The following is a 13,752-nucleotide window of genomic DNA, read 5'->3' as shown; positions in this document are numbered from 1 at the left end:
AGTGGTACAGTACCAACACTTTATTTTCTGATTATCAAATACCGGAAGTATGACGGTTGAGCTGCAGGCCTTTAATTATTTTAGTCCTACTGGGTGACAAGGAGGTGTAAGCTAGGATCTAATATGATCGCTAAGGATCACCTGCACCCACAACCTCCCTTGAGGCTATATAAACGCAAGACCTCCATCACCTCTCATCAAATCCCACACACCATCGATAAGCATGCATCTTTTCATTGTGGTGTTGCTCGCTGCAAGGGTTGCCCATGGCAACCCCAGCACCGGCGCTAGTCCGGCAATCTGTTTCTGGAAGAAAGCACTCCCTGACTCCTCTTTGCCAGAAGCCCTCATGGCAGCTGTTGAGAGAGGTGCTCATGCACCTCAGATGGGGATACGCCAAGCATCCTTATTTTATAGCTGCCATAGCAATTCCCTGATAAGGATGCTTGGCGTATCCCCATCTGCTGGCAGCTATAAAATTTATAGCTGCCATAGCAATTCCCTGATAAGGATGCTTGGCGTATCCCCATCTGAGGTGCATGAGCACCTCTCTCAACAGCTGCCATGAAGGCTTCTGGCAAAGAGGAGTCAGGGAGTGGTGTGGCCACCTAGCCGCATAGGCTTCTTCTCCGAAGAAGGAGCTCTCCGCATTGGCAATTCCATGACTATCTCCTCCCCGGCGGCACCATCGTTTCACGCAAGGTTGGCTAGCCCATTACGATCCAACACAACTACCTCCTGTTCCTCATGGTGAAACACCCAACGATGGTTCCTGGCATCGACCTTCACAAGTATATTACAGGCGAACTTACAAGACATTGTCGAACCATGCGGGCGATGCCAATGGCTATCCTGGTAGACTAGACGAAATCCTGGCTTAGAAGGGGAGCGTAAAGCCGGTCTTTAAGCAAAATTATGTAAAGCGAGCCCTTGGAAATGCCATGCGGCTTGCAACCAACACTAATGGTGAAGGGAAGGCTCCCGTGTGCATGCGAATACCGGGTGTCACACTGTAATTTACCGTGCGTAGAGCAATAAACTCGGGAATCATCAAGCGCATACCGTGTCTTAGAGAGGACTCACGGTTACACCGAAATCCACCTACGTTCTGTCTGTGCGCGTCGAACTCTGTTGCCACGAATATTATTTTTCTCATTGGCACGAACGGATATCTTTGAGGCACGTCCAGCTCAATTTGGCGCATCCCATTTTACCGTTGGCGCGAAATAGAATGAGTGTTCCCGTGTTTATTTTTTTCATTCAACGCACGGGAGGTGAATGTTGGCTTAAAAAAACAACGTAATTGCAATGGATAAAAAAAACGTAATTGCCCATCTTCTTCTTTCTCCCCTTCTTCTCCCTTCTTCCTGTTCGATGGCAACTGTGGAGCAGCAGCGCGGCAGCGGGCGGCGGCAGAAGCGGCACAGCGGCAGCGGCGGCGGCGGCGAGCGGCAGCAGGCAGCAGCGGCGAAGCGAGCGGCTCGGTGGCAAGCGGCGGAGCGAGCGGCTTGGTGGCAAGTGGCGGCGGTAGCAGCAGCGAGCGGCGGAGCAAGAAGCAACGGGAAGAGAGAGAGGGACAAGATAGAGAAGAGAGGTAGAAGATGAGGGTATTTTTGTTCAATACATGTAAAATACGTATCTTAGTGGCACCACTCAAATTAAAAAAAAGCAGCAGTGGCATCGTTACAAATACGCAAATAGTAGTGGTATATTTCAAAACCAAAAAAAATTTAATGGCATAGATCTAATTAACCTAATTTATAACGGCTCCCTATTTCAGATTTCTACAAAATTATACTTCCTCATTCCATAATATAAGCCACAACCACTTTTTCTAAATGTTCCATAGTATAAGGCATGCATGCAAGCATGCAATTAACTATGACATTTTCTCCATTAAATTATTACTTTTTTAAAATCCTCCACTCTCATGTTATTTAATTCTATTGGACGCATGCATTATATTTAGTAGGATGATCCAAACTACAAGATGATAATAATTATTTTTTTGTCTTTGGGTTAAGGGTGGTTGTGCCTCATATTTTGGAATGGAGGGAGTAAAATATGTTCAGATTTCTTCTTTTTTTGTGTATGTGGAAAGTTCAGTTCTATTTCTTGACCCCCTTGTAATGTTTTCAATTTTTTTTTAATACTGAATACAGCCTGGGGTCAATTAAGATGACATAACTTAAAATACTACGAGATAATTAATAAAACAATGTATATGAAATCAATAACAATATTTTCTTATACTTGTGTTTTCTCTGCTATTAGGCCATCTTATGAAGATGGCATCTTTCAATGGAAATTACTCCCTCCGTTTTAGGTTATAGGACGTTTTGATTTTGGTCAAAGTCAAACTACTTTAAGTTTGGCCAAGACAAATTTATTATGAAAATATATTCAATTATTGATTTGATGAAACTAATTTAGTATTATGAATATTACTATATTTATATATAAACTTAATCAACTTGAAACAGTTTGATTTTGACCAAAGTCAAACTATCTTATAACCTGAACCGGAAGGAGTAACTACCTACATTCATTTGGAGCATGTGGAAGAGCTATAGCACTTTTAGTAAATCCAGATGTAGCAGAAGCAACTGGGGATCTATCCCATTCCCTGGAATGGTAGTGATGCTCATGTGGTGCTCAGATATAGTTGTACAAAACAATTATAGATGAGAGTGCGTTACCTTTAATTAATTCCCATAGTTTATTTCTATTACATGGCTACAAATTAAAGCACATGCATGCAGTGCGTACCTAGCTAGTATATCCTTGTAACTTAGAATAAGGCGGATGATTGAAAAGGTTTGATCACGCTGGCATCCACTATGGCATGCATTAAACCTTTGTGCTAATAATATAGTAGAAATGCAGAGTGCATGCCACAGATGCATAAATCCTAGATGGGCGCAAGTTCTACGTCAAACAGGTTTAGAATAGAATCAAAGAATATTTCAAGAAAAAAAAATCACCCGCGTGCAAATATTCTTAACAAAAATTCAAACAACATTATATTAAAAGCCCATGCATGTGCGCGGGCTATCTTTCTAGTTATAAAAATGCTCATTTTTTGAGACGGATGGAGTATATGATATAACGTTAATTCTAATACTACTAGACCTGTTCAGATCCATAATAATAGAGTGTATCACGTTTTGTACCAAGTTAACTAATTTTAGGACAGGAGAGTAGGTGGGATTCCATCTGTCTATGGTTATAAAAGTACGTACCCTCGGCCAAGCCGCCATAGCTAATTAGACCATCAATCACATTAATGCCGAATTCGTACTCTTGTTGCTAGCTGTAGCAATGTCGCAGCTCCTCCGCCCTGGCTACCTCGGCCTCCTCCTCTTCTTACTCTCCATGCTGCTTGATGCTTCTGATCACCTCATCGCTGGAGCAGCAGCAGCGCCACCTGTGTTCAGCTTCAACTTCTCAGCCGACCACCCATCCACGTACCGCCAAGATCTCGTATTCCAGGACGACGCGATCGAGCCGCAGAAAGCTGGGGCGCCGGTAGAACTCACCTGCACCTGGAACGACCAGGTTTGCAGGCGCGGTGGCCGGATGTCGTATGCTCATCCGGTGCAGCTTTACCAATTAGCAGCCAACGGCCGCATTAGCAAGGTGGCCAGCTTCTCCACGAGCTTCACCTTCGCCATCAGGCCCATCGAAGGCAACGGTACATGCAGAGGTGATGGCATGGCTTTCTTCCTCGCCAGTTTCCCTTCTAAAGTGCCGTACAGGTCGGCCGGGGGCAACCTCGGACTCATCACTGATAAGACGACCACTAGCAATATCGCCCCGGATGATCGGTTCATCGCCGTCGAGTTCGACATCGGCATCGGATTTGACAATGACCCGAAGGAAAAGACCGACCACATCGCCATCGACATCAACTCTGTCAAGGATTCTGCCATTACCACATACTTGCCAAAGAACGTAACCCTTAATGGGACAATGATAGCCGACATCGTCTTCAACAGCAGCACAGGGATGCTGGTCGCCTACCTTCGGTTTCTTGACCATCCATCATCCGCGGCCCACGCTCAGGTGGTGAGTGCAAACCTGACAGAACATCTCAAGGGCACACCTCCGCCCGGCCCGCAGGTTGCTGTGGGGTTTTCTGCAGCCACCGCCGGATGCGTGGAGATCTGCCAGATACTGTCCTGGTCTTTCAATTCAAGCCTTCCGCTAATACACCAAGGTACGTGATAATTCTCCCTCCGTATTTTAATGTATGACGCCGTTGACTTTTCGACCAACGTTTGACCATTCGTTTTATTCAAAATTTTTGTGCAAATATGAAAATATTTATGTCATGCTTAAAGAACATTTGACGACGAATCAAGTTATAATAAAATAAATGATAATTACATAAATTTTTTGAATAAGACGAATGATCAAACGTTGGATAAAAAACCAACGGCGTCATACATTAAAATATGGAGGTAGTAATATATAGGCTCAATTTCTTGTCGAGAGAATTCCATGGGTAACAGATATTTCACCTCAATCCAAGAACACAAAAAATATGACATGATGACATTAATCTTGGACTAGCCGCAAGCATCCTCGTTTGGTTCTTCATCGTGCTCAGGGTTCATAATTCCGATATTGAATCAAAAACCACTCACGAACGAATTTCACGGAAACCGCTGATAAACCGACGAAATCCTGACTAATATTACGAAAATTCTAAATTCAGCCCCTTTTTTTTTTGACTTGACAACAAATCGATTGTTTTTTGTTTTTTCGTTCTAGTCCAGGTTTCCACCAGGTCTTCTTTTAGAACTACATTTTATTGATCGTAAATAATTAGATACATATCAAGTACAAGTACAGGCAGTTTTGCAATGAGGCTCCTTTAAGATGGCTAAATTTCTTGGAAGGACTTACAAAATAGAAAAAGCAACTAAGCCTATTCTCCACCAGATTACATCCATGCTAGATCCATGGAGACTTCTATGGCGACTATTAAGCAGCTTATAATTTCTGCATGAAGAGATGTCAACCGAGCCCAGCGCCACTGCATGGTTGCCCGGCCATGAGGCCTCGGATAGCTACTGGACTTGTACACAGGGTTTGAAATTTCTGTAATTTCCGAAATTTCGGTAATTTCGGCCCCCCCCCCCCCCCAAAAAATGCTCACATCTCGCCCGAAACTTTCGGTTTTTTGCATTTTTTTGTGAATTTTATCAAATCTTATTCAAATTCATTTAAAACCAGTCAAAATTTCAAAAAATTTTGGACGAAAAAAATCCGAAATTTTCGAAATTTCGGTTCTTTTGCCCCCCCCCCCTCTCCCCTCCCCTCGGCAGAAAAGCTGATTTCAAAATTTCAAATCCTGCTTGTACCAGCATGCCGCTATTGTCGTGCGTGTGACCACTATTAAGCAGCATGCCGACCGTGAGCTCCACGCACGCCCAACCACGGAGTCGCCCAGATCAACAGTGAGATGGTGGTTGTATATGGGGGTGCATCGGCCTATCATAGAGAGGCGCGCGCAGTACTGTAGATAAAATGGAATTGTCCTTTTTTTTAATCTCAATGAGTGAATTGAGTTTAGGCTTAAAATGACCATGAATGAATGTTGCCAAATTGTTTTGGAATTTTTTATAATGATGTTGGAACGGTTTTTGATCCCGCGACAGAATATTCACTCGAGGACCAAAATACTTTCTCCATTCTGGGATAAGAAAGACAAATAGGAACATGAGGTAAGGGCAAATGAGGAATTCAGAGAAAAAATACACAGTTTTGTGGTATTGATGAGAAGTCCTAGTTCTTTTTGGGGAAACAATTAATTGGTACTCTAAGTTATTGGTGGTTTTAGTTGATTTAGATGGGATCCTTGTGCTATATAGCTAGAATTTTTTTCTCCTTTTTTTTCAATGTGCATTTTCTTATCTCTTACTCTTTTTCTGCTTCCCCTTTATTTCCTATTTTTGAATTAATGTTTATTTCTTATCCACATTTTTGTTCAATGAAAATTTTGAAAATTGCACTAGTTTTTTCTCATCCATTGGATCAAAATCAAATAACTCTAATCATATCCTACATTCTCTTCATAAACAAACTCTATTCTTCTTAGGTTAAAGTTGAGCATAAATTATTCTAACTTAAGCATGAAATAAATTTACAATTGATAAACAATTAGATGATGATGTAGTTGTAATCAAGCTTATAATAAAACAAAATAAAACCATAGACAATAACAGAATTGCAGATCAAATGAAAACTGAAATTGCACATAAACATAGCACTGAAATTTTGGACTTACCAATATGTTTAGCTTGATTGAAATTTATATACTGCTATTGATTTGCATGTGCAGATACACACAATATAGCACGGTTGCTGGTTGAACTGATCATTGGAGGAGCTCTAGTGTTTGCGCTAGTTTTGTGGTTCTTACTCTCTTGTTGGGAGCAGAAAAGGATTCGAAATGTCTTCGACAAGGGAACAGGCGGCGCCAGGAGGTTCGAATACCGCAATTTGGCAGCTGCGACCGACCATTTCTCGGAGGATCGCAAGCTTGGGCAGGGCGCCTTTGGGGCAGTGTACAGCGGACACCTGAAGCTGCTGGACCATCAAGTTGCTGTGAAGAAAATTGTGAGGGAGTCCAGCGAAGGACACAAGGACTTCTTCGCCGAAGTCCGCACTATCAGCGAAGCCAAGCACAAGAATCTCGTCAAGTTTTTTGGTTGGTGCTCCCGGGGACACAGCTGGAACATTCTCCGTTTCATGTGCAGCTGTTTCTGGAGTAAGAAGAACAATGAGCTCTTCCTTGTCTATGAATTGATGACGAACGGCAACCTCAACGACTACTTGTACAAAAGCGAGTCATCAGAAGTACTTTCTTGGCAAACAAGGTGACATCGGCGCATTTTAGAAAATATACTATATTCATCCTAACATATATTCTGTTGTTTTCATCTTTTCAAATCGTCTTTGCTTTAAGTTCCCTTTTTAAACTATTATTTTTCACATTTGAAATTAACACTACTAGAGAAACAATTTTTCCACGCGTGCCGAACACATTTTTTCACGTGGGCAAAGCAACTGCTTGTGTTAGCAGAAAAGGTTTTCTTTTTTACACAACCGTGTGCGAAAAAGGGATTTTCGCACGCGAGTACATTATGCTGCCCGTCTGCAAAACTTAAATTGGCAAAATAAATTTCAAAAAAAAAAATAATGCACAAACCCTAGCTCCCATTTCCAACAAACCCTATATCCCATCTCTAGTAATAAGAAAAATACAACACTGCCCCAAAGATGCCATCATTGGTGCCACGCGGATCAACCAGTCCAAGTGCTGGAGCCATGGGATCCAGCCATCGCGAGGCCGCCTGCATGGGATCTTTGGGGCACCCTATCATTCCCGCCGCTCCATCGGCAGTGGTGGATCTAGCTTTGAAGGACCGCCCCTCCATCCCACAACCCTCCGCCGTCATCCTGGTCGCCCTACGCCCCATCGCCCCCACCTCTATGCTGTCGGCGTCGGATCTGGCTGCGGTGGACTGCACCACCCCACCGCCCCTGAGCCCTCCATCATCCTCGTGGTTGCCCTCCGCCCTTGCCACCCCAACCCTTCGCTGTCAGCGATGGATCTACCCTGACAGGGCCGGAGGTGACGGATCCGCTTGACAAGCTGTTGACCCTCGCCGGCCAGTTGCTCCCGTCGCGGCACACCCCACGCCGACCCAGTTCTCCTATCACGGCACGCCCTGCACCCACCGGTGCTTCAATCTTGGCGTTGCCCTGCATCCGCCTACTACTCGCCTCGCTTTGGCCATTAGGAGGGATAGATGGAGGAGAGGAGAGGGGCTGAGAGAGGAGGCGGAGGTGGAGGGAGTAGGACGAGAAGCCGAGGGAGAAAGGGAGTGAGTGAGGAGGACCTAAAAAAGAAAAAAATGGCAAAGGACGTGTGCTCTGAAATGGTTTTCACCTACGGATCTCTTACTAGACCTGACTAGAGACCTGTATGTGAAAAATAGGTTCATTTTCACTGATGAATTGTTACTAGACACCATCCAAATCTTATTACAAACAAAAGTTCTATTAGCCTACCTGCAATCAATTAGAGGTGTTCGTAAAAACCGTTTTTCTAGTGTAATAAGTATAGGAATAAGTTCACTTAGGTCCCTTATATCTTATTACCAGCCACCTAAGATTGGTGTTCTTTTCCTCAAATACATACTGCACCTTACATTCTGTTAGCACGTTTGTCATATTACTAAACGTGTTTCGTGTGAAAATATTATATATGTATAGAAATTGTTTTAAAATGTAAGATAAATATATTTTTCAATTTTATAGAAATTAAAATTTAATTAATCACGTGCTAATGACTTTTTTCTTTTCGTGCCCTCTTCTTTATTAAAGAGGAACACTTCTTAATGCATGCAAGATTTTAGGAACCACTCATATTTAAGTATGCCTCATAATATAATAATTTTTAAAGTTCTAAATTAATATGTATGGAGTTGTACTCAGTTTGTTCGTTTATCAATTATCTTGTGTGTTTTTGCTAACATTACAATGTCTAGGTAAATCATATGCAAAACTTTTTAGGTAATCATATCTTTTTCTTTTTTTTTCCAAATAGGATACACACCGATTTGTCAAAGTTAAATAATGCAGCTTCCACTCAACAAATTTATTAACAAATCATAAATTACAATCCTACCATGGCTTGTCTTAAAAAATCGACAAATACAACATTAAAATCAACTACAATATGTTGCTTCGAAAGTATGGTTTCTGTTGGCATTAAATTAACTAACTAAGAATGTTTATGGCCAATCTATGTAGCTATCTAACTATGATCAAACAGGTACAAAATAGCCAAGGACATTGGATCGGGCCTGCTCTACCTACATCACGAGTGCGACCCACATATCCTGCATAGAGACATCAAACCATGCAATGTACTCCTGGATGAAAATTTCAACGCCAAGCTCGCCGACTTTGGCCTATCGAGGATGGCAAACCAAGACAATGCGACGTTGCTGACAACTGCCATAGGCTCGGAAGGGTACCTTGATCCACAGTGTCTGAAACATGGTAAGGTCCCATTCAAGCGTAGCTCAGACGTGTACAGCTTCGGCATTGCCCTTCTCGAGATCGCCTGTGCAAGGAGGCACAGGGAGCAAATCTGGGACCTATACCGAAGCGGTGGCAATGTTGTCGAGGCGGCGGATACAAGGTTAACCATGGGTGGTGGCCTTGATATGAGGGAGATAGAGCGTGTCATCGTATTGGGGCTCTGGTGCTCTGCTTTGCAGACTCAACACCGACCTTCTATGCGGCAAGCTATGGATGTCCTGGAGCGTGACGGACCGTTGCCTGACCTTAACAGCTTGATCGTCGTCAACACTACTTTGGCATCAACGACAGAGGAAGACGCCTCCAGTGCGCCGGCGGCGGGCAATCGCTATGACTGTGATGAGGCACCACTGCTGATTCCAGGGTAGCAGGGTGAGTGTTATGCTTGTCACGATCGACTGAGTTGGGACACAATACAATGAGCCATGCATGACCAGCACTTCGACAATATCTCGTAAGCAAGCACGCACGCATGCTTGGTTCTTACAAGAGCTGCTGATCGAGTGCTGAGTGCACATTCTCATATTGTCACTTTATCATGTAATTGCCTTTTTTTTTAAAAAAAAAAACTTGCCAAGTAACCTGTGCACTTAGGAGAATACTTCAGATCGGTTCAACTGATCCAATGCAAGTTGAAAAAAACTCGAACGCTCTCCTACTCTACTCTCTAGTCTCTTTTTCTCTGTAACAACACGTGCAGCGTGCGCTAGCTAGCGTGCTTCTCTCTTTCATGTTGCATATGTTCTCTCTTTGCTGTTAGGCCATTCACAGTGCACTGAGGTATCATTCAGCCTCAACCGGCCAACTCGTAGATTCCCCTCCACCTCAGCACATTTGGTTGATTCACCAAACACGGAAAGCCAAAATATGCTACTTGTTCCTCGTCAAAACTACTGCTCTAGGCCCACACAATTTCGTGTCCCGTGTCCTCTGGGAAGAGAGAGAGGATTGGAGGAGAGGAACAACGGTTGATCTTCTCCCCTTTCCCCTTTCCCCTTGCTACAGTAAATCTCCAAAATCCTCCCCTCTGTCCCCTCTTCCACCTTCGATTCCGGCAGTTCGCCACCGGCGAAGCTTGGAGGAGGGGTCCATCCACCTTTACCTACTAGTATAGTGTTGTTAGATTAGTTCCTTGTTGTCAGGTTCTTCCTGCAAGTAGGGTTTTTCCCATGTTAAGTTTTTGCCGGCTAGGTCCCATGGTTGCCGGAGTTGGTGATGGTGACGGTGCTGGTTGGGGCCAGGTTTCGGCTGACGTCAGCGTCGGCCTGAACCTTGAGGACGAGGTTGACAAGTTAGATCCGAAGTCTGAAGAGGAGTGGCAGGAGGAGCAGTCCTGCTGACGCTGCTGTCACGCCCAGAAATTTAACCCATATTTCAAGACTATTATATGTATTAAATCCCTGTCCAGAACCAACCAGGGTACACAATACAACAAGTGATAAACAGATCCAAACATAAATAAAGCGTAAATACATACATAAGAGGCACTGGCGATGGGAGCTCGAGTGAGGGGGACGCTGAGCTGTGGTGAGGCGCTGCGACGCTATAGGTGGCGGCGGCGCGGAGTGGGGTCAACCGGAGAGGCGGAGTCGCGCGGCTAGAGGCAACGAACGCGGCGGCGGCCTTGGGTGCACGGTGGAAACGGTGCTGCGAGGATGGTGTAGGGAGGCGGTGGGGCAGCCGGTGTGCGGCGTGGAGTGGTGAAGCCAGAGGTGACTTTGGCGCAACGCAGAGGCGGCGGAAGCGGCGACGACGCGATGCTGGGGAGCTCCGGCGGGCGGCGGCGGCTCGGCTTGGCGAGGGGAGAGCGGGAGAGGGCGCGGGGAAGACGGGAAATGCGAGAGGAGAGCACGGGGAGGCTCTTTATGGCGCGAGGGAGCAACAGGGAGGTCGAGGAGTGGCGGTTTTGGGGCGGCAACGGCCGGCGACGTGGGCGAAATTGTGGGTGAAATGGAGCTCGCCCGGTGCGATTTTTGGGGGAAATGTGGGGAGAGTGTGGAGGAGGTGGAGGGGTTGCGGTTGCTCTCGGTTTGGATGCGAGCGCGCAAGCGAGAGGTCGTGAAAACGGCGGCGTCGTGGGCGGTATGGCGGCATGGCGTGGTTGGGCTTGGGATGGCTGGGGATTGGGGATGACAGGTGGGGCCCACGGGTCCCACCTGTCGTCCTGAGAAGAGCAGAGGCCGGTTTGAGAGGGGGGGAATAGATTTGGAGGGTGGAGCGAGCTGGGCCGACCCGAGAGAAGGAAGCACGCGGGCCGCGGGAGAGAGAAGGAGGGCTTGAGCTGAAAATTGCCCAAGGGAGGAAGGAGAGATTTATTTGGTTTTTTTTATATTTTAATTGATTAAATGAACTTTGTGCTATTAAAATTACTTCTTGAGCTGCGAAAATTCGCGGAAAATTTCAGAGAGTATATTAGGGCACAAAGAATATTACAAAATATTCCCAGCCAATGATTTTTAAAGGAAATTTTAATTTCCTCAATAATTCACTTGATTAAATTGATTTAATTTTTATTTAAATTCTAGAAAATGCATTATTAAATGATTTTAATCCCGAACGAAAATCGGGGCGTTACAGCTGCCGGATATTCAATCTCTTGCATACCTCAAAGACTAGCGTGGAGAATGAGAAGGAGGCCAAGCTAGAGGAGGCCCGTGTGGAGGAGGTTTGATCCGCTTGTGGTTCGGGTAGATTGGGACGGCGGCGGCGTTCTTGCAGCTCGCCGCCCCCTGTGACGATGCCATTGTGGCTCGGGTCGCCCTCTGCTGTGACGATGTCATTGTTGACCCCACCTCTGATACACCCAAAGCTCAACCTCCACCACCCATCTCCTCAAGATTCAGTGGTTGATAGCCCTCCCAAGCCATATTCCTCAAGCCCTCTTTTGCAGGTCTCCTCTTCCCCAACCTTGCCCGTTGACCCAAGAAGACAATAGTTCTTTCGCCATTAGTTGAACTTTTAACTTCCTTTGAGTGGCTAGATTTGGGTTCCTTCATTCTCGTAGTTTCTTTTTGTAGCAGCTTCCATGCAGGGTTTGTTGTTCGGGTTGAGCTCAAGCTCCTCAGATTCAACGGCGAACTCCATGGTGAATTCTGGTTGAGCCCGGTGAAGCCTACACCAAAATCTACGGCTCAACATCAAATCTCCAATTTGTGCAGTTTCTGTGGAGGCGACTGAAGGGGATTACAGGTTTGTCAAGCAGTCTGCACGCCAAAGGAGACCGAAGGTTGCAATCGTCGCGGCATTGCCGCAGCTCCCTGTCGATTTGCACCTCCTCTGCTGCTTAGTTTCAATACGAAGTTTGTGATCTTAATGCAGTCTTCTCTTCTGCGGTTTTTGTTGGCTCTTTGCCTTAAGCCTTACCCATTGGCGTTGTACAATATATGTTTAAGTTTCAAAAAACAGATGGAGGAGAGGCATGCACACCACTGAGCTCGTCGGAAAGAGAGAGAAAGAGGACCGGGCCAGCGCCGGCGACGGTGGCGCAGCCACCGCGGACGAGGACCGGGCTGACGCCAGCGATGGCGATGCTGCCACCGCGGACGAGGACCGGAAAGGGTGAAGAAGGGGGGAGGGGGAGATGAGAGCTCGAGGGCCACGCCACCGCCGCGGTCGTTGGGGGTGGAGGAGAGGGCAGAGGCGAAGATAGGAGAGGGGAGAGGGAGAGTAGCTCGAGGTCGAGGCTGCGCTCTCAGTCGATCCGCGACGCCGGAGGAGGAGGAGGAGGAGGAGGGGAGGCATGGCGGAGGTGGTGCTCCGACCCAGACGGCCGCCAGCTGACCTCGCCGTCCAACGGTACTACGCCGCCGAGCTTCGGTTAGGGGAGGGGGAGGAGGAGGAGGGGTGGTGTTCCAGCGAGTGTTAGGCCGCACCACCGTCGCTGCTCGGCCCGGCGCCGTCTCCGCCCGGCTCTCTGTGGGGGAGATAGAGGGCTGAAATTTTTACATTTTGGTCCTTTTTGAAAACTTATTCTACAAATAGACCCCTGGGAAAACTTAAACCAGAAATGGTCCTTTTTGGGGCGCCAGAGTGGCTGGCGCCGTACCCCAACATGGCGGCGCCAGCCACATTGGCGCCGCGCCCGTGCCACCGTGGCACTAGGGCTGTCGTGGAGGTGCTGACTGGGCAGAATGGGGGCACCAGCCACACTGGCGCCGCTCCTCATACCACGGCGCCAGCATGGCTGGCACGCCCCTTCTCTGTGGGCCGATCCCTTAAACCCCGTGGGCCCCACCACCTTTCTCCTCCCCACTCCCATTTTCGCCCAAGCACCAGCCCAAGCTGAGTAGCAGCAGCTCTCCCCCTCTCTCTCCCCCTCACCTCCCCACCTCAAATCCACTACATTTGAACTCGTTTTTCGCGGGATTTTTTGTAGAAATCGAAGAGAAAGGTAGACTCCTCCATTCCCCCCTCTTTTTTTTCGTTTTTATTGGTTGAATTTGTAGATCGAAGGGTAACCCTAGAACCCCTTTTTATTGGTGAGGACACGGAGAACACACTCCGCAATGTTTTAGAGGTAAAATTTATTTAGCACTTTGCATTACTTGAGTTATGCCTAACAAACTTCTTTTTTTTTTGAAATGCAGAAAGTTCGTCAAAGGTGCCGGAAACTTGTAGCAAGATTAGGTT

The 13,752-nt window shown here is 46.4% G+C and overlaps 1 protein-coding gene across 1 annotated transcript; it reads left to right on the top strand.

Moving 5' to 3' along the window:
• Positions 1-3,262: 3,262 nt before the first annotated feature.
• On the top strand, positions 3,263-9,790 carry LOC4335015 (L-type lectin-domain containing receptor kinase IX.1). Its single transcript, XM_015780499.3, has 3 exons — positions 3,263-4,219; positions 6,350-6,887; positions 8,852-9,790. The coding sequence occupies exons 1-3, from the start codon at positions 3,322-3,324 to the stop codon at positions 9,489-9,491; spliced, it is 2,076 nt and encodes a 691-aa protein (XP_015635985.1). The 5' UTR covers positions 3,263-3,321; the 3' UTR covers positions 9,492-9,790.
• The last annotated feature ends 3,962 nt before the right edge of the window (positions 9,791-13,752 follow it).

This window comes from Oryza sativa, chromosome 4 (assembly GCF_034140825.1).
Source record: "Oryza sativa Japonica Group chromosome 4, ASM3414082v1".
In the NCBI taxonomy this organism is placed as follows: Eukaryota; Viridiplantae; Streptophyta; class Magnoliopsida; order Poales; family Poaceae; genus Oryza; species Oryza sativa.
The sequence above is the reverse complement of the archived record's forward strand: the minus strand, read 5'-3'. Positions and strand labels throughout refer to the sequence as shown.

What these genes read in the sequence shown, in the direction of transcription:
- LOC4335015 (XM_015780499.3), top strand. Translation starts at nt 3,322, where the DNA reads ATGTCGCAGCTCCTCCGCCCTGGCTACCTCGGCCTCCTCCTCTTCTTA. An exon ending in CCTTCCGCTAATACACCAAG is followed by an intron (nt 4,220 to 6,349) that starts GTACGTGATAAT and finishes TTGCATGTGCAG; the next exon opens with ATACACACAATATAGCACGG. An exon ending in GTACTTTCTTGGCAAACAAG is followed by an intron (nt 6,888 to 8,851) that starts GTGACATCGGCG and finishes ATGATCAAACAG; the next exon opens with GTACAAAATAGCCAAGGACA.